Source organism: Lampetra fluviatilis, chromosome 5 (genome assembly GCF_964198595.1).
Source record: "Lampetra fluviatilis chromosome 5, kcLamFluv1.1, whole genome shotgun sequence".
Classification (NCBI taxonomy): domain Eukaryota; kingdom Metazoa; phylum Chordata; class Hyperoartia; order Petromyzontiformes; family Petromyzontidae; genus Lampetra; species Lampetra fluviatilis.
In genome coordinates, this window is record NC_136279.1 from 6,589,833 (window position 1) to 6,617,475 (window position 27,643).

The following is a 27,643-nucleotide window of genomic DNA, read 5'->3' on the forward strand; positions in this document are numbered from 1 at the left end:
ATAGATAAAAAAAACATACTATGTAACTGGTACTGGCCAAAACATCCCAATGCTAAACAAACTGCCTGCAAATCACTCGGTGGGATTACACACTTCAAAATCACCCCCCCCCCCCACTGCAAAAAACTTGGCAGAACTTTCCTGAAAAAGTCTTGACTATGTGAGACTTTCCAGAATAAAAAATCTTCGGAATAATAATTGTAAACAAGACTCATTTCAGGAGGAGATCCTGTTTTTGAGCTGTTTGGCCAGTTCTGTCATAAGTACTTTGCACACTTGTGGGATAATGACCTACATGCCTGGAGAAAACCTGCACTTTTTAAGGGAGCAACACTTAGACATATACATTGGCAGCTTACACCAGTGAGACATGAGTGTGTTACTGTGTATAGAGCAGGTCTCCAGATTTTCTGATCCAATTATTTCCAAATTGCATTAACTACTAATGAAATGGCACCCAACACAATCTCCGTTAGCTTGCCGTGGAGGCCCTGTTTATCTGTACAACTCAAATAATGTCACCAAGGGGCTTATTGTGAGGGGGTCGGGTTGGAGGATTGGTTGAGTTTGATTTGTAGCCATGGCAAGCATCAGTGGTATGTGGACTTGAACTGAGCTTCTCCGTCTTCATGATGTTACTGCTGCTAATGATGGTTATCGGCATCATGATGAACATCATCATCATGATGTTGTTTCTTACTTTACAGATAAAATGTGTAATTTGCGTGGATGAATGCGTACAATAGGATGCTCCAATAGTACCCCCGAACATCTCTGCACTTGGCTGTGTTTTCAAGTTGAAAACATGTTTCAAACGTCCGCAAGTTATGGAGTTTGCACTGGCAGTTGATATTTCTGAGCGTGACATTTGACACAAATATGGGTACATTACAAAACCATTGGCCTTTGGGGTCAAGGGAGATGGTAAACACTGCTCATTCAGACTTTAAACGCCATGTCTCGTGGTTATTATCAAAGTCAAAAACATTTCAAAATAAAGGAAATTAGTAAATGTATCATAATCATCATTACGGTGTGTCGTGAGGTCCGTTTATTTTCAGAAACCTACTTTTTCTCCAGTTTTGTCTGTTTCGTTTACATTTTAAATCTGATTTGTTATTTGTTCTGTTTAGTGACCCTGTGTGATGCTTGTTTAACTTTTGGACTTGCTTTGCTTCAGATTGAAATTGTTTTGCTGTACGGTAAATTTGTGTTGACCTTGGGAAATCTGTCTTATTTTGACCTGCATTCTCCATGTAAGTGGGCCCTTACCTGTTTTTTTTTATAATTAAAACTCGTCTCTCTGTTGAAGACGTTCATGAATAATCGGGTAATATTATCGGGCCCTGTGGCCCCGATGCCTCTTTGTTAGGAATTCGCAGACATTTCACCACCACGATGGGTTCTGTAAACAACAAAACCGTAGTAGCGTTACACGGCTGTCGTATTTATTTCAGATGACGCATGAATATGCCCAACAGATCATCTCTTTGTTGTTTTAACATCCCATGGTTACACAGCTTTCTAAGCCTTACGTGGTATATGCAGACGATAACCCTTGTTTTGTCTTCATGCCAAATACTCTCCCACAGGCTTAAATGTTGCTTGTTTATGTTGCCAGCCTGCCTGTAAACGTTACTGCTTTCTAAAATGCGGCGGTCCCATATGTTGTGTTGTTTCCCAAAAGTCTCACCTAACAGGGGAATAATACAAATGGACTGCAATGGGTAGGTGATCTGTAAATGTATATGCAACCTTTGCTGTTGCTCACATTTCACTGTCATTCCCAGAACCAGCAGCAGTATGTTCTTGGTATTGTTGAGGTTAAGTGTGATGGAGGGCACCATAGTGCCGAGGTTTTATATGACTCATGGCTATAGGGTGGGTCATTTGTTGGAATGTATAAAGATGTTGTGCCTGCTCTCATGATTGAATTGGTTGATGTTCTTCAGGAAACCTATTTTTTTTTACATATGAGTGAATGTAGCGACCTCTAGTGGCTGGTGAAATCGTATCAAACACATTGCGAGTAACATTTACTTACCACAAACTTGTCGGCAAAACAGTAAAACCCACGAAACATTCTCATGCCTGTCAACCCATATGGTTTATCCGTATTTTTGTACAGGGAAATTGAGTTTTCAGGTCCAAACGGCGTAACAGCCGTTTCAATATGGGCAAATAAAATGTATATTTGTTTGTGTTTCTCCTTTGTGATGGGACTTTGTAGGATGAACGTTGAGATTTATAAGGGCACGGGGTGACCAATAAGGTCTGAATTTCGATTTAAAGCTTTCGTGACTGCAGGGATTCATCTTCTTGGTTCTTTCGGTAAAGTCACGTAGAAGGGAAGTAATAAAATAATAAAAATAAAACATAATAAAATGAAATAATTCTCACGACGTTTCGGCTACAACGCAAGCAGCCGTCTTCAGGTGAAGAATGAGACACTACCAAGCTAGGAGCTTATATATAAACTGGGTTGGAGGTGGAAGAGCGCCTTAACAAAAAAGAATGTGCATATGAAGAGGAATTTAGCATATTCATGGAAAATGCGTAGGAGGTGGGCGGGGGGGGGTTTCAAAGGCATATTATGCCCATGCATTATGCAGGATCAACAGCACCAAGGGGGGGTGCAGGGAGTAGCATTAACAAAGGAAAGGAATGTTATTGATATGTAGCTGCAGTTACTAAACAACCACGTAGAAAATTAAAGTATAAACTACGTAAAAAACTAAAGTATAAACTGCATAGCACCCTCAGTATACTTTCTATACTCTACAATAAGCTGAGTTACTAACAGCAAGTAATACATTACAATTCTACGTCTTAAAAAATATATATGCTTCCATCTAAACTTTATTCTCTTACATCACACGAGCATATACCGTACTATATACTGCCATAGATAAACCCAACATTAAATTATATACTGTATTACTATAAACCACCCTATACCTTATACATTTCAACATAACACTATGTATTATTCTACCCACCCTAATGTGTATCGAAGTGGTTTATTACGTCCTTCCAATGATTGCTAAGCCAGAATCCATCTTCTCGGTTAAAATTGTCTCTGTGTTTGTATATGTGGATCGCCTCATGAACGAATCTCTCATGATAGCCAGATGGCTTGCAGAGAACCTCTGTCTTGGAGAAGTCAATGTCATGTGAGCCCACTGAGTTGTAACAGTGATCTGCCACGGCTGAGGTGTTTGTCCTACCGTGTTTCAGGTCAGCTTTATGTTCACGGATGCTGTCCGAGACATGTCGTTTGGTTTCCCCAATGTAACTGCTACCACAGAGGCAACTTAGTTTGTAGACACCAGGATACTGTATGTCTGGAACCACATCTTTTACAGACGGTACCAGATCACGGATTTTATGTACTGTATTGAATCGGACCTGGATCTTGTGTTTAATCAGGATTTTGGAGATCTTTTTTGTGACCCCAGCAATGTAGGGTAAGGTGATGGTCTTGAAAGGCTCCTCAACAGGATCCTTCTTGATGGTTGGAGTGATGGCTTTGCGGATTGTGTAGTCGGAGTAACCATTAGCCTTAAGAGCTTGGCGTACGTGTTTGAGTTCACTGGAAATGTGTTCATGGTCGGAGATGCATTGGGCTCTATGATATAGAGTCTTGATGAGAGAATTCTTCTGGGATGGATGGTGGTGGGAATCTGGTTTTAGATAAGCATTCGTATGGGTGGTTTTCCTGTAGACAGAGTGGCTCATTGAACCATCAGGTCTCCTTTTGATTAGGACATCCAAAAAGGGTAGCTTGCCATCATTTTCGACTTCCATGGTGAATCTGATGGCTGGGTGTATGGAATTGATGTGGTCGAGAAATTGGTCTAGAGCAGGCCGGCCATGTGGCCAGATGACAAAAGTGTCGTCTACGTACCTCTTTCATAAGGTCGGACGTAGAGTGGCAGTCTGGATGGCGTCCGTCTCAAATTTCTCCATGAAGATGTTGGCTACAACCGGAGATAGGGGGGAGCCCATTGGGGTGCCCTCAATTTGCTTGTAGAAAGTTTCATTCCAAGTGAAGTATGTATTGGTTAAGCAGTGTCTCACCAGGGGGGGTACCCCAGCATTCAGTCCTTGATGAACCAAGTCTTCAATGATTGCGATGGTGTCAGGTACAGGAACCTTGGTGAATAAGGAAACCACATCAAAACTGACAAGCAGGTCGTCTGGGGACAGGGCAATCCCCTTGATTGTCGATACCAGGTCAGTAGCGTTTAGTACTGCAGAGGTGGTTTTTCCAGTGAAAGGCCGTAGAATTTCAGACAAAAAACGAGCCAATTTATAGGTGGGGGAGTTGATAGTAGAAACAATGGGACGAAGAGGTGTATCTTCTTTATGTATCTTTGGCAAGCCGTATAATCTTGGTGGTCTGGCTGCAGAAGGTTTCAACGAGAACTGTTTGGTCTGATCAAATAATGCGGTTGAATCAGAAATGATTTTGTTGGTTTTAGTGACGAGGCTGTTGGTGGGGTCTCTTTTTATTTTTGTATAGCTGCCATCGTTGAGTAGTTCTTGAATTTTGTTGTTGTTGTATTCTATTTTGTCCATGATGACAGTGGCATTGCCTTTGTCGGCTGAGAGGATGACAATGTCATCCCTCTTTTTTAATTGAGCTAATTCAAAACGCTCATCTTTGCTGATGTTGCTAGCTGGCATCTTAGCGTTTTTGAGGGTTGCAGAGATTTCGGATCTTGCTACGTCTGCAGCGATGTGACTCAAGCCCTTGAGAGCTACATCTACTCGAGCAATTATATCATTAACTGGTATGTGTCTAGGTGTGACTGCAAAGTTTAGTCCTTTAGCTACAACGGATTTCAAACCTTCAGAAATAGAACTGTTACTGCGATTAATTACGACTTTGTTAACATCTAGCTTTTCAATGTGTGGGTCCGGTTTCTTGTTTGAGAGGCGGTTGAATTTGGAAATCAAGTTGTCCTTACATTTAGTCGACATAGCGGCAGCTGAAGAGGCAGTCATTTTTTCCACATGTTCCCAATCCGATGTGGACATTGTTGCACTCAAAGATAAGTGTGATTTGTAGAGTGTCTTGTCTAACTGATCTAGTTCGGTGCGCGTAAGTCTGATTTTCTCTGAGATAAGAGCTAAGCTAGTTCTAGACAGAATTCGTTTCGCATTAGAAGAAGTTACAGCAGCAGATGTTAGTGTAAATGCGTTTGGTATTACCTTAGAGTCGCGGCATCTCTTGAGAAAGGTGAGAGACTCGATTAGCTGAGCCTTCTTATCACGGAGCTTGTTGAAGGATCTCAAAATTATGTGGAAACCCTCCCCGTAGAGGCGGTTAAATTTCGATTTAAAGCTTTCGTGACTGCAGGGATTCATCTTCTTGGTTCTTTCGGTAAAGTCACTGAAATTCTACGGCCTTTCACTGGAAAAACCACCTCTGCAGTACTAAACTCTACTGACCTGGTATCGACAATCAAGGGGATTTCCCTGTCCCCAGACGACCTGCTTGTCAGTTTTGATGTGGTTTCCTTATTCACCAAGGTTCCTGTACCTGACACCATCGCAATCATTGAAGACTTGGTTCATCAAGGACTGAATGCTGGGGTACCCCCCCTGGTGAGACACTGCTTAACCAATACATACTTCACTTGGAATGAAACTTTCTACAAGCAAATTGAGGGCACCCCAATGGGCTCCCCCCTATCTCCGGTTGTAGCCAACATCTTCATGGAGAAATTTGAGACGGACGCCATCCAGACTGCCACTCTACGTCCGACCTTATGGAAGAGGTACGTAGACGACACTTTTGTCATCTGGCCACATGGCCGGCCTGCTCTAGACCAATTTCTCGACCACATCAATTCCATACACCCAGCCATCAGATTCACCATGGAAGTCGAAAATGATGGCAAGCTACCCTTTTTGGATGTCCTAATCAAAAGGAGACCTGATGGTTCAATGAGCCACTCTGTCTACAGGAAAACCACCCATACGGATGCTTATCTAAAACCGGATTCCCACCACCATCCATCCCAGAAGAATTCTCTCATCAAGACTCTATATCATAGAGCCCAATGTATCTCCGACCATGAACACATTTCCAGTGAACTCAAACACGTACGCCAAGCTCTTAAGGCTAATGGTTACTCCGACTACACAATCCGCAAAGCCATCACTCCAACCATCAAGAAGGATCCTGTTGAGGAGCCTTTCAAGACCATCACCTTACCCTACATTGCTGGGGTCACAAAAAAGATCTCCAAAATCCTGATTAAACACAAGATCCAGGTCCGATTCAATACAGTACATAAAATCCGTGATCTGGTACCGTCTGTAAAAGATGTGGTTCCAGACATACAGTACCCTGGTGTCTACAAACTAAGTTGCCTCTGTGGTAGCAGTTACATTGGGGAAACCAAACGACATGTCTCGGACCGCATCCGTGAACATAAAGCTGACCTGAAACACGGTAGGACAAACACCTCAGCCGTGGCAGATCACTGTTACAACTCAGTGGGCTCACATGACATTGACTTCTCCAAGACAGAGGTTCTCTGCAAGCCATCTGGCTATCATGAGAGATTCGTTCATGAGGCGATCCACATATACAAACACAGAGACAATTTTAACCGAGAAGATGGATTCTGGCTTAGCAATCATTGGAAGGACGTAATAAACCATTTCGATACACATTAGGGTGGGTAGAATAATACATAGTGTTATGTTGAAATGTATAAGGTAGTAATACAGTATATAATTTAATGTTGGGTTTATCTATGGCAGTATATAGTACGGTATATGCTCGTGTGATGTAAGAGAATAAAGTTTAGATGGAAGCATATTATATAATTTTTACGACGTAGAATTGTAATGTATTACTTGCTGTTAGTAACTCAGCTTATTGTAGAGTATAGTAAGTATACTGATGGTGCTATGCAGTTTATACTTTAGTTTTTTATGTAGTTTATACTTTAGTTTTCTACGTGGTTGTTTAGTAACTGCAGCTACATATCAATAACATTCCTTTCCTTTGTTAATGCTACTCCCTGCACCCCCCCTTGGTGCTGTTGATCCTGCATAATGCATGGGCATAATATGCCTTTGAAACCCCCCCCGCCCACCTCCTACGCATTTTCCATGAATATGCTAAATTCCTCTTCATATGCACATTCTTTTTTGTTAAGGCGCTCTTCCACCTCCAACCCAGTTTATATATAAGCTCCTAGCTTGGTAGTGTCTCATTCTTCACCTGAAGACGGCTGCTTGCGTTGTAGCCGAAACGTCGTGAGAATTATTTCATTTTATTATGTTTTATTTTTATTATTTTATTACTTCCCTTCTACGTGACTTTACCGAAAGAACCAAGAAGAAGGTCTGAATTGGTCAGTAATAAGGTAGCCACTGATAAGGGGTTGACATGTATGTATTCTACTTATTAAACTCTATTCTTTCGTGAAAAAAAGTAAAAGCATATTTGTAGCTGCATTGTTTTCTATACCCATAAAAATGAATTGTTTAACTATGACATGGCCAACCCACATGGAACAGCGCCACGGATCATGGTCAAATTATATCCACTACGATTCGCACAGTGTCAGGGAGGCCCTCATCCAATAAGTACATGAATTCGCTTGATTCTAAATTCTAAATATACTACAAATACATCCATCCAATCGTAGACTTTTTTTAGGATGTTTCTCTGTCTACATCTCACGAAGCTCACGTGCGGCCTGCTCGTGTTGTTTTTTTCGGCGGCCATAGACGGCCGCCACTCTAACTGGACATCTGTGGAGATAAGATCTTTAGCTCATCGGATTCCTCCAGTATGAATAAATATTCTGATTCTGAAACGGGGCTTCACCACGAGCATACTAAAGCCCGGTTTTTTTCTCCCCCAGCGCCGCCAGCTCGTGCCCATCAAGTCCGCGGGGCGCCGGTTCCTCGGGGTACCGGCTGGGACGCGGCGCCGCACCGGACCTGCAGCTCGTGGCCGAGTACGCGGCGCAGGCGGCATGCGATCAGGAGAAGGACAAGGACACGACGTCGGAAGGCGACGGTCCTAAGGCAAGGAAGGCCGCCGCTGTGTGGAGGCGTAAAAGCCGTGGGTGTGCCGGCGCTATTGTTGTTGGCGCATATTTTACGTGCTGTGTTCTGTCGTAAATAGAAAAAAAACATGCAGTTGAACAATGATTAGTGTTGCCCCCTCCCCCCTAATGGACAATGATTGCAGATGAGAGGTCACATTGACAACCTGAGATTGTGTGTGTGCTTGACAGACCAATCGTCTAATAATTTCTGTTTTCATTGGAAACTGTCATTGCTATTGCAAGTTACCATAGTTACTGGTAGTAAACACATATTAACAGTGCACAAATATTATGAATACAGTTGGGTTTACTGTCGTTTCTTCCGTTCGTTAGCTCAGGCGTATATCTAGCACATGGATATTAAGTTAAGATTTAGGGCAATGGGACGTTCTTGCTGCTGCTGTGTAACGTTTGCTCAGTGCACAACAATGTGCATTTCAAGGATCTCAATTGTAAGTGTAAGTTGACAGCTGGTTTGAAGTGTTGGCTGTGGGTGTATGTGTGTGTGTTGGCAGGATGAGTCGAAGCCACCCTACTCATATGCCCAGCTAATCGTGCAGGCCATCACATCTGCCCTTGACAAGCAGCTGACACTCAGTGGCATCTATGCCCACATCACCAAGCACTACCCCTACTACCGGACCGCGGACAAAGGGTGGCAGGTACTGTCTCATACCGACACGGGAATCGGATTAGAACAAGTATTGTCATGTGCGCATCCACGTGTGTGTATTACGGTCGACTCGGCCTTAAATGAGCTAGCTGATGCTGTGTATACATCAGCACTGCAGAGATAAAGGTGGCAGAGTGTGGTACTGGCCACACACCCCATTAAAATCCTGCTAGTGGCACTTACCCCAACAGCCAGTGTAGGCTATATATTGGCTCTTTCTATGTGTGTGTGTGGGGAGCAGTGGTGCAGCGACTAGCACACTGCTACGAACAAGGCAACAAGAGTTACAATGTAGGGCCATGGCTCACATCATTGGAGAGTGATATCTGAACCAGTTATATTTTATTGGCTTCCCCTCGATCGACTCGGCCTAAATATTAGTACTTGACGTGCTGTGCAAATGTTAGCACTCGGGAGACAAAGGTGGTCGGGCGTAGTGCTGACTCCACAACCCCCGTATGCACTGTTCTAGCCTGAATAGGTGATCTGTAGCAGGACGTCCATGGGGGATCTTTGTTTTTGTGCGTGATATGCACAGGTGCGGGCACGGTTGCTGAGAGGTTCACGCCCTGTGCTTTGAACCCAGTAGCGAACCACGGTGGCGAGATGTTAACTACCTCGCCTGATATACTGGTGGTTGTGGGTTTTATCCTGACCCTGACACCTGTATATTTGGAGTTTGAATGTTCTCCCTGTGGTAGAGTGCATTTTTCTCCAGGTTCTCTGGTTTTTCCCTCCAAATTTAGAATCAACATGCATTTAGAATATTTGGCTGCTATATATTTCCACATGATAAGCCACTTCGTTGAGCTATCATTTGTGGCCAGGTCGTTTCTGAAAAAGGGCTAATATAGCTCAGGCGGCCTTACCTGGTAAAATAAAAATAGATTAGTATCTTCAGTTCAATTCCTGTTCGGAAACAATGCTAACCTGGCATATCACTGGGCACGTTACACCCCATGCACTGGGTAGTTCTTAATAGGGGCTTTATAACGGCACTTTCCACAGTAATCTGGCTATATGATGGATTGTTGCTTATACGTGTGTGTGGTGAGCGATGGTTAAAAGCATAAACTCAGCTGTATTTAGGCCACATTTCTTCTTCATGGATCTGCTAGAACATCATTACAATTTATACTTTCTGTGAGTTGGTCATAGTCGCGAATACGTTTTTGATTCAAACTACAGGAGTGCAATGTACACGGTTTTTTATCGCGAAAGCTCCATCCTCTCCTGCTTTCAAATGCCTTCCGCTAAACCAACCGATGTGACCTTGGGGGTCTTCACACACGGCTCTCTGGCTACGAGAGCAGCTGGAGGAGCCATCGTGTTTGAATTATTAAACGCAATGATGTTCGCTCTGATGTCTCGTATCGGTCGTCCCGACGCGTGGCTGCTGTCCTGTTTGACAGCTACACAAACATGGGGGGGGGGGGGGCCCTTTTAATATCCTGGGTTTGTTCTTGGCTCGTTTGATGCCCAGGATCAGGACTTGGCTCAATGTTGGTAAATAATTTGATCAGAATTTCGAGGAATTTTGTTGACATTCTTTAAATATTAAAGCACACGATTTTAGCGAGTTTTATTAAGTCGTGCAAAGAACAAGTTAAAATGTTTTTGGAAGACAAAACTATGTTTGTGTCTGCATCTGTGGAAAGGCCTTGCATTACACATTGGTTTTGTAAAGATAATGTTATAGTATCAGAATGTTAATTACATTTTCTATTAGTAGCTTACTATAAAGTGAATATTCTTTGGGTCTTTCGGTAAAGCTACGTAGATAGAATAAAAAAAAATATATATTATTTTTCTATCTGTGTGGCTTTACCCGAAGACCCAAATAATATGGATTCCTGTAGTCACGAAAGCTTTAAGTCTAAGATATAAAGTTAATGTCACTACGTAAGCTTTAATTTATTATAGGGAATGGTGGTGGTGTCGCGGTTAGTGCGTTGCGCTACGAACCAGACGACCCGAGCTCGATTCCCACTCCCGGCCAACACCAGTGATAGCGATTATCTAACCGGTCCTGGCCCTCCCCCTAGGTCGACTCAGCCTCAAATAAGTACCTGGTGCAGTGTGTAAACATCGCCACTGGGGAGACAAAGGCGGCTGGGCATGGTGTTGGCCACCCACCCCTTCGTGCGCCGTGCCGGCCTTCGTAGGTGCTCGCTAACAGCACTTGCCCCAACAGTCTGTTAAGGCTATACTGGGGGATATTTTTGTTCATTTACCAGTTCATGTAAGGTGTAAAAAAAATCCATCATCGAGAAGAATAGCATGCGTGATAAATGATTCATTGTTATTTTGGCTCTTGATGATGTTGTATGTCAAAAGTAAAAATTGGTGCTGAAAGGAATGGAGTTGTGTAGCAACATCTCCCCCCTTCCCCCACTGGGATCAGCATAGCAATTAGTTGTGCGTCGTTAAGCACTGGCAGCACGAGCCCAGTGCTCTCTCTCTCGTCACAATCGTACAATTCAACAATGTTGCTTTATTTCGCTGCAGTCCACTGTATGCAACACATATAGTGGACTGTAGCAAATCATGTCAGGTGCATTATTGTCTACTTTTTAAGTAGTACAGTAAAACCTTGCATTGCGAGTAACTTGGTCTGCGAGTGATTTGCAAGACGAGCAAACATTTAAAATAAATATTAGTTTTATAAACGAGCGAGGTCTTGCAATACGAGTAGTACGTGTATACGCTTTGTCTGCCGAGCATCACGTGATCACAACTGATATACGAGTACTTTGATATACGAGTGCTTTGGATTACAAACACGTTTCCGGAACGAATTATGCTCGCAATCCAAGGTTTTACTGCATTTAGAAGTGACATAGGAAAGGTTGTTCAGTCTGCCTATTGTTAGCTGTTTTGTTAAATTATATTAATTGACCATTGGCTTCAACCGGGGTTCAACCAGGGGTTCAAGCCAATAATGTCACGGCTGTCGGATTGTGAGAGATCCACTCATAATCGTATGTCGAGGAGGAAGAATCTGCGTTAACCCATCGTCCCTCCAGGGTGAATAAAACGAGCACCTCTTTTTGTTGCAAGTTAAACATTCCACCATTTGAGCTTCAGAATCACTATTAATTGATCAATATTTAATCATTGTTGGTGATGGGCCCAGGTGCCCCTGGGGGCCCCACCCGGGCTGTGCCATAATTTTTGCACTCCATTCCCTCCAAGGTGTTGCTGCCCTTCCCGTTTCACATTCTCCCTTAATGTAGTCCCTCGCTTATTGTCTGGAGATGCTGTTGCACAGACACTTTTATGTTTAGCACAGTTGGCTACGGTACAGTGCGAAAGACGTTCAACGTACTTGCATACAAAATCGATTAATTGATGCATCGCCAGACCGCCACCACCGCCACCACCGCTGCTGATGACGCGTTGCAATTGGAGCATCACTTGGGTTGCCACTGCCCTCATTTTCCCAGGAGCGTCATTTTTTTACCCGGCTGCTGTCCAGGGAAATTTGTAATTCTACCCAGTACATTTAGAGTTAAGATTTTTTCTCCAGTTGCATACGACCATAACAGCACACCATTCAAATCAACGCATTTACATGCAGTTCTCGTCTCGTCCAGCGTATTGGGAGATATTATTCCTCCCGGGATATTTTTCACCTCCCAAGGTGCACGCAGGCCGGGGTGAGGACAGGGATGCGGGGGGGGGGAGGGGGGTGGTCGGTGGGGGGGGGGTGGTCGGTTGGGGGGGGGGGGGTCGGTGGGAGGGGGGCATTCGATGCAGCGTTCCCTTCCACTTGTCCTTCTGAAGTCTTTAAACACTCCGTGACAGTCTCAATAAGGGCAGGCGCTGTGCCGTGACCGTGACCTGTAAGATATGCTGCTGTGCGGGCCGGTGGGCAGGCGGACGGCTGTAGCAGTGGCGTGGCCTGTCGCGCAGCACAAGCCAAGATTGACGACCGCTCCGTGGCGACGCGAATGAGCGTGAAATCGTGACGTGCCTGGTAAAAATTAAAGCGCTCGCCTTTGCATGCGATTAACTTCTCGTGAGGTGGTGGGGGGTGGGTGATTGTTGAGAGCTAACTTTCCGGCATGAAACTGGTAAATAAAACTGGGGGCTTTTTAGACTCTGCGATGATGCTCATTTGATTATTATACTATTTACTTGTATCTGAACCATCCCAAGGGTACCGTATGCCATGGAGATGGAGTGATGAAATAAGCTCGTTTGCAGGTGCTACGTGGATTGTTGCATCACAGAACTCTGAGAGATTGCGGCAACTTTGGGAGTCCTTTATCCAGCAGTGAATTGAGTGCCTGCTGCTGAGGATAATTGTATATATTGTACAGTGCTACTCCTATGGTAATATCTAAATGTGTCGCAGTATTTCAATTGAGGATAGGGCAGTACGCAACTTAATTCGTGGTCTTAGCCAGTATTGGAAATTATATTTATCTATGGCAGAGGCAGCATCGCCATGGATCAATGAAAGCTGGCTTTTTATCTCGTGATGATTATTTTATTGACACCGGATGGATCGGGATCACGATAACAATCATTGGCTTAAGCTTAACTCAATATCTTAACTGGTAAAGTTGACTTAATTAACACTCTGAATGGCAGTGCAAGCATTTATTGTGCTTTGTCTATTCCGGTTGCGGAGAGCTGCAAATGACGCGCGTGTTTGTGTGCACGGGTCTGGTAGCCTCGTGGTCAACGCAGTGTGCCACAAATCCTTCAACGTGCGTTCGATTCCTGGCAATGGCTAACATCGGTGAAAATTATCTCAATCGGTCCTGAGTACCTGGTGCGGTGTGCAAACATCATTAATGGGGAGACAAAGGCAGCCGTGCGCGGTGGTTGTGGCGGCCACAACCCCGCCTCGTCTGCCGTGCTGACCTTCATGGGTGCTCACTATCAGAACTTGCCCCTGCAGTGTGTTGGGTGCCACAGTGGCGAGATGTTAACTACCTCGCCTGGTATACAGGCGTTTGTGGGTTCGAGCCCGACCCTGACACCTGTATATTTGGAGTTTGCATCTTCTCCCCGTGGTCGAGTGGATTTTTTCCTCCAGGTTCTCCGTTTTTTCCCCCAAAATTTAGAATCGGCAAGCGTTGAGAATATTTGGCTGCTATAAATTTGTACATGATAAGCCACTTTGTTGAACTATCAAATTTGTGGTCAGATCGCTTCTGAAAAAAGAGCTACATTGCCCAGTGGGGCCTTACCCGGTCAAATAAAAATAAAATTGTTTAGGCCTCAAGGGGGATCTTTTGTCTTTGTTCCCACAGAACTCGATCCGGCACAACCTGTCGCTGAACCGCTACTTTGTGAAGGTGCCGCGCTCGCAGGAGGAGCCGGGCAAGGGCTCCTTTTGGCGCATCGACCCCCCATCGGAAGGCAAGCTCGCCGAGCAGGCCTTTCGCAAGCGGCGACAGCGCGGCGTGCCCTGCTTTCGCACGCCCTTCGGGCCCCTCTCCTCCAGGTCAGCCTCTTGCTTTCATCATTCATTCATGACGCATATTCGGCGAAGGACCGTTGCGCCAGACGTGTGACCTCTCGCGACAGCATTCGCTTAAGCTGCCATTGCTGTCATACGCTGTAGTCTCCAGTGATTTGTTTGATCCACGGATCACGGTGGGGAGGGGGGGGCGACCATGGGGGCGGCGCCATTTCTTTGAGGGTCGCAGTCCACTTCGAACGCCAACTGAAGTGCGCAATTTTCTGGAATTTGCGCGTCATCTCAATGCTGATTATTTTATATTATAAGGGTTGCCAGTCCGCGGTCTGTGAGCCGTATGCCACTTCCGGGTTGTTACAAGTGCAGCTCGGTGTATATTTGGTAAAAAAAAAAATCAATGCGACTTTATTTGAAACACGAAAAATCTGCGGAAGCTGGAACAACTTATGGCACTCGCCCCCGGGCAGTGGAGCCTGACACGAGTACACTCGGGGTGCTCCCGCAGATTTTTATATTCAAAAACTCTATGGCCAACGAGTGCGAACCGACCGAGTGACCACCCCATCCGTGTCTTGTGGCTGTCGGCCATATGGAGATTTGGGTATGTGACTCCTTAGGTCAGAAGGTTTAGGCACCCCTGTTATACTACATTTGTCATTGTCGTCATCATGCACTTGCCAACCCTACCAATTGAAGTGATAATTTTGCGGATTATTCAACCCTTTTACCACATACTAATTTCCAAAGTGAGTCATACCACTTGATAAAATAGTTTTCAAAATTATGCTGTGAAAGGGTTTACAATTGGCAAGCCCCTACTACTTACATTGATAGCTTTGACAAGTATATTGATTAATTCATGGTCGTCTCTGAGGATGATGATGATGATGAATATATTATATTTTTCATCTTCATCATCAGTCGTAATCTATGATTAATAATAATTTAAATAATTTATAGCTCTTATCCCAACTGTCGGATGAAGGCTTCCCCTTGCTGTGTACGTCAAGGGGATCGTTTGACGCTTCCCTATGCTGGCCAGGGCAGATCGACCTCAAAACAAGTTCAGAAATCACTTGAAACTGATGTTGCCCGTCACTGAGAATTGAACTCAGGTATTCAGGTTCAGAGTGCAATACGTGACTGCTCCATTTTGCTATGCTACATTAGTTCTCTATCAATGCCACTGGTTGGTGCTGGAACTAATAATAGTACCGCTTTGTGGGACTTCAACATTGATTGTTCCTCGGAGAGACTGGCGCCCACCATGGGAATGTGGAGTTTCCAGCACTGGCACAGGGCCACCGAGAGAATTGAGCGCCCACTCGATGCTCATTTTTGCGGGAAAATACTTGCTCTTGACTCCGCTGAGTCTTGTTTTTTTTTGTACATGTGCTTGCAGTATCATTAAATACAATTTCACCGATTACCTGTACTCAAATCAGCTTTGAGTGGTATTCGTTTTCATAAGCGGCTCTCTGAGCCAGTGGTGGAAATTCCACATTCCTTTGTCAGAGCGCTTTCTCTCTATCGCCACTGCCACTGTTAACTTCCCACATAGAAGTTCCCATTTTGTTGACCCTGGCAGAGGTAATGGGCTGAGTGGACCCTCGATAATGATTTTTAATTGAAACTCTTAAAAAAATTGACACTACCTAACCACAGCACCACTTGGCCAGCCACCATACAGTTTGGTATCACGATTGTGTACAGTTTCTGCTGTGATGTTACAGCTGTGTTTAATTCAAACGTATGTCCCTTCTGCTTTGCACCACTGATGTATCCACACAGGACCGAGTAAGTGTTTTAATTCACTCTTCAACATTTATTTTCAGACACCTACTAATTTACACGGAAGTTGTAAATTATCGTGGGGAATTTCAGTGTTTATGACTTAATGTCCTCTTAAGATTACTCATCAGTTTGTTATATAAGGCGGAAGTGTGTACATGCTCAGATGAGCATTTACCAGGGCTCACATCTTTGTGGTCCTAAACAGGTGGTGGAAATTCTAAATTACAGTGGCAGAGCCATTTTCAGCTCGGTTAAATTTATTTAGATTAACCTGATGAGAGTTTGAGTCCAGGATATAGTTTCATTTTCTGGAGTGAGCTGGGTCACCAGTTTATCCATAGATCAATAGCTGTGTAGTAGGGGTGTAATGATGCATCGATTTATCAATTGATATTGATTCCTAAACTCACGACACACACAAAGAATCTCGTGCGTAAGAATCAATGTTGTTTTATACGTATAATGTTGCATGCCATGGGTTCACGTGACCCATTGCAGCGACGAGAGGTGCAACATTCATCACGGTGCAAAGTTCTTTGGATCACCGGAGATTAATAATGCGGGAGTCATTCTCTCTGCTGTTTATTTTAAAACACGTGCAGCTTAATTTTATCCCACTCATGGGCGGTGTCGTAAGTGGTCTATATTTAACCAGGCAAGAACCCATTGAGACTGCAGGTGTCTTCTGCAAGGGTGACCTTGGTCAAAAAGGGACAACGGAAGAAAGTTTACGTAGTGGGAATACGTTAACATGCCCAGAGCTCATTAAAATTGGTGAAATAAGGGGACGAGGTGTTTACATGACCTCAGGACTGTGATGATAGTAATGTCTGAATGGCAGCTCTGATTTCTAAGTAAATGCTTGATTGCTGGTGTATGCCAGCACACCTGGCGAAGAGTCAAACAATGAAATGATTAAGCATCAACGATTACTACAGCCAGTAATGGTTGGTGAAAGTCCAGAGCATAGACGTGGCAGCATTGATTTTGCAACAACCGTCTTCCGCTTACAACGTATTGACTTTGCAAACAATTTTTCATCGGATAAACGGCACTTATTTGGCAGAGGTGTGGACTCGAGTCATGTGACTTGGACTCGAGTCAGACTCGAGTCATGAATTTGATGACTTGCGACTCGACTTGGACTTGCATAACAATGACTTTGTCCCACCTATGAGATGTGGACTCGAGTCATGTGACTTGGACTCGAGTCAGACTCGAGTCATGAATTTGATGACTTGCGACTCGACTTGGACTTGCATAACAATGACTTTGTCCCACCTCTGTTATTTGGACAAAAAAAGTTAATTGAAACACCGGTAATTTCCCTGGCTTCCACCTGTGCATTGTTTATTTAGGCAGAGTCGTGAGACTGTGACCTTGTGAATGGAGTTGAGTGAACTCCAGGTTTCGCAGGCTACGGGGGAGCTCATCAGGATTTTGTCATGGGTGTCCATAATCTTTTAAGTTTTTTTTGCGGTCGCTGCAGTTTATTTAGCTGTATGGTGCAATAATTGTGTAAAGCTTGAAGATGTAAACATGTTGTTTCCTTCAATGGGTCCCTGTCTACAGGAATCATTAACGTAGAGATTTTAAAACTCCAGATTTCACAACCAACACAGCCATATATTTACTGGATAAACATATGACGGGGGGTCAAGAGCAGACGAAAAAACAACCAGACACTCGTTCGACATTTACCAGCCCCTCTCCGTTCAATGAAAATTAAGTCGTTTAAATGCTGCACACACCTCTGATGATTGCTGGACATGTCTCCATGTGCTGTAGAGAGCGCTGATTCAAATTCAGATTGATGATTTTAAAGTGGATCATAATTTGAATCTACACTTTTGACCTAACGTAGGGCACACAGACAAAGATCCCACCGATATAATCGTAACTGACTGTTGGGGCAGGTGCTGTTAGCGAGCACCTATGAAGGCTGACATGGCACATGAGGGAGTGGCTGGCCAGCAACGTGCCTGGCCGCCTTTGTCTCTCCAGTGCTGATGTTTAGACACCTCCATGAGGTACTCATTTAATTCCGATTCAACCTCGAAGAGGCTCAGGACCAGTTCAATTCAGATATTCGTCACCGATGTTGGCCGTAAGTAGGAATCAAACTCATGTTGCCAGGTTCATAGTGCAGTGCTTTAACCACTACACTCCCGCTCTCCATAACGTGGGTCACAAGATCGACATGTTAATATGAATCGGTCCACACTACGTCAGTTGGGAAATATCTATGATCATCAGGCGCACACAGCACGCTATGTCATCACAACTTAATTTGTATTTGAACACAGAAGATAAGGTGGGCCGGGGTGGGTCACCGCAACTTGAGTTTTGGGTGCTGCGCTGGCGAGATGTTAACTGCCTCGCCTGGTTTGAACCTACTGGCACCTGTATATTTGGAGTTTGCGTGTTCTCTCCACGGTCGCATGGAATTTTCTCTGGGTTCTCCGATATTTCCCTCCAATTAGAAACGTGTTTAGGGTTTGGGAAACCCGACATTGACCTGTTGCACCTGAATGACAACACCAGGGGGCACTGGAGGGATATAGGGTGGCGCATTACAACAAAAAGATAGTGGACATAACAGACTTTTCTCCGATCCGTGAAACTTCTCACTCATTTTCATACAGCTCAATGCACACGGCCTACAGTTGGCTCTGCAAGACAATGCCCAGCTGTTTTCACTGTGTTGCGCTTTACAATCCATTAAGTCGCTGTTTCCATTGATTACACTTCCTTCCTTGATGGAAGACTCGACGCCAAATAAGCAACTGACTGATATTTACAACACATACTCAGCAGGGGCAATGCTACAGTTGAAGTCGACCGAAATAAAAAAAAACTGCCGATTCACCTCTCGATTCCTGACTTGTGGTTCCACAACCGTGTTAGTCATGAGCGCCCATCGTGCATCGCACGTCATGGCATAGCCGAGATAAGGCTTCGGTATTAAATTGACTTTAAAATACTTTTGTTGGTCCACACATTAACATGCACCTCAGTCACTCGTCACTGAAAGGGCTTCTTGTATTGACAGAAGTGACTTCCTTGAATACATTTCTCTGTAAGTGTCCTGGATAGTGCGGCTAAGATACTTGCAGCGATGGATACATTTCCTTTGTGGGCCATTTGCAAGTGGTAGCTCTCGGTTGCCCACGGGCTGTAGGAAATTAAGTCACAGGCTGTAGGTTCCCGTACCGCTGCTCTACAGTATTTTGCCATCACCGGATGCAGTTGACATCATACCGAGGACGAGCAGCCTAGGTGTGCATATACAAACAAAAAGAGGCTGTGTTGACCCCCGCGTTAACCTTTGCTGTGTGTCGCACCATGTCTCAGGAGCGCGCCACCCTCGCCCACACAGGGGGTGCTGCTATCGCAGCCGTCGAGCGGCGTGCAGACCCCCGACAGCCTGTCCCGCGAGGGCTCGCCGGTGCCCACGGGGCCCGGTGAGAACGAGGGCCTTGCGCCCGCGAACACCGCTGCCGCCACCGCCGCTGCCGCCACTGCCGCCACTGCCACCGCCGTCACCGCCGACCCTTCCAGGCTCCCGTCTGTCCCAGAGTCGCAGTGCTCGCAAAGTGCGCCTGGTAAAGCAAAGCCGCATCCGATAATTTGCCGCAACTATCACCGCCAGAATCGCCACTGCTACCACCACCAGCACCAAAACTACTACCATCGCCACAACCACCACTATCACCACCGCCACCAGCACTTATACCACCACTGCTGTCACGAGCACCACCAACACCACAACTACGACCGCCGCTGCCACCACCGCCACTGCAATCGACCCTGCCTCCACTGCCTTCATTATCACGCTATCTTCAGTATCATACGAGTAATCGTCAACAATAACAAGATTAGTTTAACACACAGGGTTATGAATAGCAATTCTTTATGTCGATCGTGGGCGGAATAGGCTGCGTGGCCTTCTGCGTGTTCCGTGGTCAGGAACTGGACTGCTGCACAACACTCGCTTGAGTATACTCTTTGGTTCTATCGATAAAGTCACGTAGGTAGAAAAAAGAATAAATCACGAAGTTTCGATCGCCACGCAAGCAATCGTCTTCGTTTCGATCGCCACACAAGCAATCGAAGACGATTGTCGTGATCGAGTATTTTTTCAACCTACGTGACTTTACCGAAAGAACCAAAGAGTATGGATTCCTGTAGATGCGAAAGCTTCAAATCAAGGTTGACTCGCTTGAGTGTTTGAGACAGCGCTGGCATAATATATTTTTAGCAACATTTTTTTTATCAGTTATGATAATATATGATGATAGAATGATGAAAAACCTTTGTTTATTAACACTACTCCTAATTGCACGTTATATCCTGGGTCAAACTCCAGAAATGTTAAAAACGGCGTATTTAATCCCCCCCTCCTGATCAGATAATGCTCTTTGCCTTCCCTTGTGCATTGGCCCCATGAGGGCCATATCCATTCTTTCACCTCCTTGCTTCAGAACGAAACTAATTTGATTAGCCCTGGATAATTTCGTCAACCCCCCCCCCCCCACTGTGGAAGGATGTGAGCTTGAAGCCTTTTCAAATTAACGAGTTGAGCGGATTATGCAATGTGTTCGCTTGTAAAAAAAAATAGTTGAAAGTCGCCCAAGAGATGAGCAACCTTTACATTCGTTGCAATCTGCGTCTGTGTGGTATTTTTCATAGGCGATGTCCTCTATTGATACCGCATTTATCCACGGGTTAATATCACATTACAGCAACGCAAGGCCAATTACGGAGAACATTTTCTTCCAGTTGTTGCTGTTGCGTAGTTTTCCGTTTTAACAGACTCCAACTTTATTGCATACTGAGAGCTTTGCTGAGAATATTGTCGATAAAAATATGGACATATGTATTCTGGTGCATGTACATGTCAAGTTTGTCAGTCCACTGCTGGATGAGCACCTCCCCATGCCACGTGGCTCATGGGGGTTATTTCACCATACTGCATGTGTTCTTACAATATTTATCAAATTAAAGATTGCTCACTAAAAACCCCTACGCATATCAACACGCCACTTGTGCCAACTATACTCATTTGCATTAACGTTGGATATGTTCTGCAATGGAACAAAACCTAAACACTGAAAACTACGCACAGAAGCATCTTTGAATTACATTTAGGGGACAAAAATAGAAACGCGTCAATTAGAAAACATACGAAGGGGAAGTCCATTTTCTTGGTTCTTTCGGTAAAGTCACGTGGAAGGGAAGTAATAAAATAATAAAAAAATAAAACATAATAAAATCCATTGCTAAAACTACAGTATTGAGAAAATCAAGTGGGCTGGCTGGAACGAGTCGCGAGCAGGGACGGCGGTCAATGGTCGAAAATAACAATGCAGTGGCAGCCAAGGAATTGTACGTTCGCAAGAGGACGTATACCAAGGAGATTAAGCGATGAAATCAGATCTTTTGCAGGTGCCCAAGTGAATTATTAAGATCGCAGCATCATGAGAGATAGCGTCGGCTTGAGGAGGCCTCCATCTAGCAGTGGATTGAATTGGGTTGATGAAGAATGACAACGATGATGATGATGATGTGGCGCTACAACTAAACCCTTCGATTGTTGCTTATGAGCCATTAACAAGCAGTTTTTAGACCACGTTTCTGGTTATACAAACAGCCAGACACAGCAGTGCGGGGGGGGGGGTACTGATGCAGCGAGTCTGGCAGACAAACAAAAGCACACACTGACCACCAGTCCAGTGCAGAGGTCACAACCGGGTACCCGATACCCGTACCCTACCTGATACCCGGCTACCCGTACCCGGCCAGGTACGGGTACCCGTTTGCGACCCTGGTGGGGCCGGGTACGGGTAGGACGTGAGTCACTGGTGAGTAACCGTTTGTCACTCATTTCGGGTAGGGTACGGGTAGGGAACGGGTACCTGTACCCTACCCGATACCCGGCTACCCGTACCCGGCCAGGTACGGGTACCCATTTGCGACCCTGGTGCGGCCGGGTACGAGCAAGGAATCAAAACCCGTTTGCGACATCTGGTCCAGTGTGAATTGTGTTCGGTCTGGGTGATAATGAGAGGGTGAGCATCTCTCTCACTCCCGCTAAGCCATTCAAATGCGCCTACATTATCGCTAATGAGATGCTGTCAATACCGCATACGTGTGTAGCTTCCAGAGTGCGGTGTTACGGGAGCAGAGCCCCCCAGTGCGATGGTATGTAATTAAATGTCCCCTTAGGCAGAATGGTACATGAGCCATAGCGTAGGTGTGTGTGTGTTAGTGGGGAGCGGCAATTTAGCGGCTAGCATGCCACTACAAACCCGGCGTTCTGAGTTAGATTCCCACTCATGGCCAACATCAGTGACTATTATCTGAACCGGTTTTGGGCATCCCCTAGGTCGACTCGGCCTCATGAGTACCTCGTGCAGCTTGTAAGCATCACTACTAGGGAGACAAAGGCAGCCAGGGGTGGTGCTGGCCACCCACGCCCTCGCTTACCGTTTCGACCTTCATAGGTGCTTGCTCACAGCACGTGCCCCTTATAGTCTGTTAAAGGTTATACGGGGGATCTTTATCTTGGTGTGTTAGAAAACTCATTATTACCCAAGCCGCTCACAGTACGAACCAGTGATGGCTGCTTTTTGGAGGTGATGTTTTATACGGCAGAAACTGTTAACCAAATCACGTGCTCAGCACAAGAGAGAGGCTGCTGGGAATACGAGCGTTCCTGATGGCAAGTCCAGGTGCCGCACCAATGTACATTTAAATAAATTCAATCACGCTGGTGAAAACTGCAATCCCCTTTCGTTGAAAAGATATTTATTAAAGTCAAGGCTTGTGTGCCCCAGCTCATAGTCCAATTGATGGGCTACAAATGTGTGGCTCTTTTCTTTTGCCTTTATAAGAAAGGTCTTTGTGGGTTACATCGCTTAAGTACCAATCTGTTGTTAACCCGCCACCACCCAACAGCCAATTGCTGCGAAGCGATCTTACCCAAAAAACCTCTATCATGAATAACATTGGTCGCGAAAGAACTACGTGTCAAATAATTTTTCCTTGTTTACATTTGTCAAAAGACGATTTAGAACACCACGTACCATAGTCAATTCATAATTATTGTAATGAAGTCCTTTATCCAGGAATGCTTTAAGGAGTCCCCCAAGACTGCTTTACCTGCCGGCAGGAGAAGCCCTGCTTTAGGGCGTTAGGTTATTCGTTTTGTTTTTGTAAAGAACGCTCTGAACAAACATTCAATATGTTTTGTAAAAGAACGTTCTGCCGAATGACCAACATGTTGGTTAACGCACCTCCGTTTCGCACGGTGGGCTGCGTACGGTGTGAAAGAAGTTCACTATACATACTCGCCCGGAGAAAACCGACACACACACAATGAAAAATATCATTCATAAGTCCACACATATGGGTCACGAATCTATACCACGTTCTCCCAGCCCAGCAGATTGGGCTGCTATACACCATTGTGGCCTCTTGAAAGCGCTGGATTACTGGTGTGCACCACCACCATTGTCGACGATGGAGATGGAGCGTTGATGAAATCGGCTTTTGTGTAGGCGCTTGGCCCATTGTTACATTGCAGAATCGTGAGTGATGGCGCCAGCTTGGGGGGGGAGGAGGGGAGGCCTTCATCACAGCAGCCAAGATCAGTCCAGTAGTCAATTGATTATAGCTGCTGCCGATGATGATAATGATGACCACCTATGTACAGTTTTATCAGCATTACTTTGCGGGTGCCTTTGCTTTTCAGGATCCCCCGTGTCCAGCCCGCCTCTGGTGGTTCATCATCAGCTGCCGCCGGTCGTCAGCAAACCCGTCAGCTACGCATTAGCCACGCCGGCACCCAGCTCCCAGCATTCCGTGCGGCATGCAGCATCACCCTCATTACAATCCGCCAAGAATTCCGTTCTCCAAGTCATGTCGCTCCACTCCGCACATTCCCAGAAGCCTCTTCTGCACATTTCCCAAAACTCCGTGCTGCTCACCACAGCGGTAACCGTCTCCCAGAATTCCATGCTGCAGGTAATGACGCCTGCCAGCCAGGTCTCCACAAATTTCGTGTGCACCTATCCCGGTGTGACCAACGGGTGCATTCCCAAGGCTTCGCAAGGGGACGAGGATGGAGATAGGAAAGGTGAGAGCGTTGACTCTGTTGGGACGGTTGCTCTAGGATGTTTAGAAGTACCGTACATTATTTCTACACTGATAGTGTACACTGATAGTGTAGTAATAATATGGAATTACCCGCAAATTCCTTTTGGTAATTTGATTACAGTGATACTTGTGACGTGTTCCTTTCTAACACATCCGTAGTTAATCGGTGCACGTGTGTGTGTTTTATTGTCTGCCACCAGATTGTCTCACGATTTGCCTGCCTATTTTAAAATGACACGTCACTTGATTAATTGCTCGCAACTTATCGCACTGTTCGGGTGACCTCCTTACGAGGTGTGTATTGGAATTTAGATTTTCCGGAGGTAGAGCAAAAGGGGTGCAGTATTCTTTTCAAAACATTGCGTGGAAAGCATGAACAGCGCTAAATGTCACGCAGGATGTAATTATTGCTGGCGATGAGCCGCGTCCGGACATATCGTCATGGATATTTACTCGGATGATAAAGTAGGCCAGCTGAGCGGTTATGTCCTCCGTGTGTGGAGAGCAGAAAAGCGGTATCCAGTCAACCAAACAATAACCAAAGTGGGACAGGCGAAACGGCCCTCCGTTGGGCTCTGACCCAGTTTTCTGCGCCGCCAATGTGGCGTGATCTCGGCAGGAGGGTGCTGATCCAAAATCGGCGCCTCGGGTCACGTGCAGGCAGTGGGCAGAGCGTACCAAGTGCCGCCCCAGTTGTTTCGGCTTATGTAATGTTTTAATTAGTTTAACACGTAGACTTTCGCGACCAAAAACCTTCATTATGAATGTTTTAATTGCACACCAATAATTATAATTTCCACATGCGTTCTCCTCCCAAGCGAGCAAGACTCCGTGAGTCTCAATCTGCGACATTGCAATTTGTTGACTTGCAGCTTTCAAAGAAAATAACAAAAAAAAATTATTTTAACCTATCTACGTGACTTTACCGAAAGACCCAAGGATATTGCAATTTGTATTTTATATTTTCGGGAATAAAAATGTGTGTGTGTCGTGATAATGTTCTGCCCTTTGCCTATGGCATTGCTGCAGTTGACAAAGGGTCGTCGCAGTCATCGGGATACATCGGTGCGCACTGCAATCGCAACTCAAAAGTCAATGAGTTTATTTTATGCCTGTATTCTTATTTTCCTACCAAATTCATGTAACTTGTCTAAAAGGGTACGCTCATCCAATTTCACTTATGTCACAATGTCTAAAAGAAAGACATCGTCGAAATTAAATCAAGCCACGGAAATTAAATAAATAAAAAACTGTTGATCCACCTCTTGCGACCCTCCGTCGGCTGTCGGAGTTTAACTCCGTTCGAATGTAAATTGCCATTCATGTGCTTCGCGCGCCTGATGATTGCTCAAGTACTTTCGACAGAAAACACTGATCAATTTCAATCGTCGATCTCTTCGTCCTGCGGGGCGACTCATTTACATGCAAGTGCAATTTGAATCGCGTCGAATGTGTTTAGCAATAACTGGCCACTTTGTGGCATGCGACAAATTGTATACGAACGGAGATCAATTGGTGAACTCCCAGCAGAGGTACCTTGGTGTTTTGCAAAGTTGTGCCATTTGGGGACCCACATGCTTTAATTCATGTGCGTCCAGCTCTGCTTCATCGAGCGGGGTCATCACGGTTCCTCTCACTTTCTCTCTTTGCAGATGAGACGGAATCAAAGCCGTTCGTGGCGATCGCCCCCCATGGGGGCGTTATTCAAGTTGTACCGCCTTCCCACAATCCCGCGGGGCAAGTGGTGGCAGTCGTGCAGCCTTCCCAGAATGCCCTGTTGCAGGGGCCTATGGTCGGCTCGCTGGGCGGCGTGGGGTGTGCGCATGATGCGGGGAGCAGCGATGCTGGCGGCCGTGTGGCCGTGCCGGTGTCGCAGGGAGTGGCTGTGGTGACGCAGACACCTCACAGCCAACAGCAGCAGCAGCAGGGCCCAGGCAGCAGCAGCAGCGTCCACCACAATGGGTCCCATGCCGCATCCATCTCCCAGTTTCAGCAAAATCACGGTATAGTAATTGTCTTATTTGTAAGTTGATCGGCAGGACCAGTGTTGGCTAAAGTTGTGGTGCTCCCAACGCTTCGAAGGCCTCTGACAAGCGTGGAAGAGTAGACCAAATACAAGAGGGGGGGCTCTCTCCGATGTTTATGCATATGCAATGCAAGTCTGGATAAACATAATGAGCTCTCCACTCAGCTAGGAAACATTAAGCCTGTTATGCTGCATTTACATTCTCCTGACAGATAATTTTGTGCGTACGAATAGTGAGTGAATAGAATAATTAAGTGAAAACATTTATTCACTTCTCATTAAACAAATACAAGTTCTTCACACCTTAATCACACAGTACGTTAATTGTAAATAATTTGTATTTTTCTCTGCAAGATGATGCAGCTTATAAAACAATTCCATTAGGGCGTGCGACAAGTCCAACGGCACATTGTGTGTGAACGTGATTCTTATTGCTGTGTGCAAAGATTTAATCATGGACATGATAATTACTTGCCTGGTTTAACATGCTACATTATATCTCTATGATATGTATCCTATTGCTTACATTGGTAATTAGTTGATTTTGTTCAGTGGAATTTAATATGCCCATACTCTTAGCTATATAGCTGGTTCCGTGCACACACTGAATGCTAATCGCAACAAGCGTTGAAACCAGATTTAGGCCTTAAAATATTTTTACCCGCTAGGAGATGATATTTGTTTTTGTGGACATGAAAAACATAATGTTTCTCTACGTGGTTTTATTTTTGCTAGAGCCTAAGGGAATCATCACACTTGTATTTATAGAGATACAGCTGTATTTGAATTCCATATAAATGCAAATTCTACATCTCTATAATTTTTTAACCAATATTCTGCACCGTTGCGACAGATTGTGCATACAATAAATATAAGTGTATTTTTTCATTGCTCAAATAAAATAACAATTTGACAACTAGGTCTTCTGAACCAATGTTTTCATCAGCAATTGTTTTCCATTGGCAAGTTGTGGATCAGTTTTAACGAATCTTGAGTTTCATCAACAGTGTGCGACTGACAAATGCTACTGGGTTTGTCTAGCAAGAACATTACACAAGCACCATGGGTTCTTCAGTACTTACAATGTGCTGAAAGGATGCTTTTGTAATATTTAGCATTTCTGGAGTCTTCTTTACGTGCTAATTAGATTCGTATAGTGACCAGTTTCACGCGAAATTTCAATACACAATGTTGTGACAATGTGGCAGAAGCCTGACAAACTGCATGCCGCACAAAAGAACATCAACAAACATTGCACTTTGCAAGCAGCATTATTTTTGGGATTGCAGCCCCCTCTGTTGGGGGTACATGATAAATGCATTCTTTACCTTGCCAAACAACCAACATTTCAGGCGGGTCTGTCTATGGTCAAGACGTCGGATAAATATTTCCACATTCAGTAGAGCGCAGCCAGTGTCCCTCTCGGTGGCGAGATGTTAACTGCCTCGCCTGGTATACAGGACGATCCT

The 27,643-nt window shown here is 45.0% G+C and overlaps 1 protein-coding gene across 1 annotated transcript in view; it reads left to right on the top strand.

Annotated features, from left to right (window-relative positions):
* The window catches only part of LOC144932475 (forkhead box protein K2-like), a 47,727-nt gene that overhangs the window by 19,167 nt on the left and 917 nt on the right, over positions 1-27,643 (top strand). Inside the window, exons 3-8 of the mRNA XM_078856587.1 lie at positions 7,896-8,061; positions 8,600-8,746; positions 14,025-14,218; positions 19,343-19,593; positions 23,745-24,128; positions 25,801-26,151. Of these exons, the coding sequence (XP_078712713.1) occupies positions 7,896-8,061; positions 8,600-8,746; positions 14,025-14,218; positions 19,343-19,593; positions 23,745-24,128; positions 25,801-26,151 (1,493 nt within the window). The remainder of the gene's footprint in view (positions 1-7,895; positions 8,062-8,599; positions 8,747-14,024; positions 14,219-19,342; positions 19,594-23,744; positions 24,129-25,800; positions 26,152-27,643) is intronic.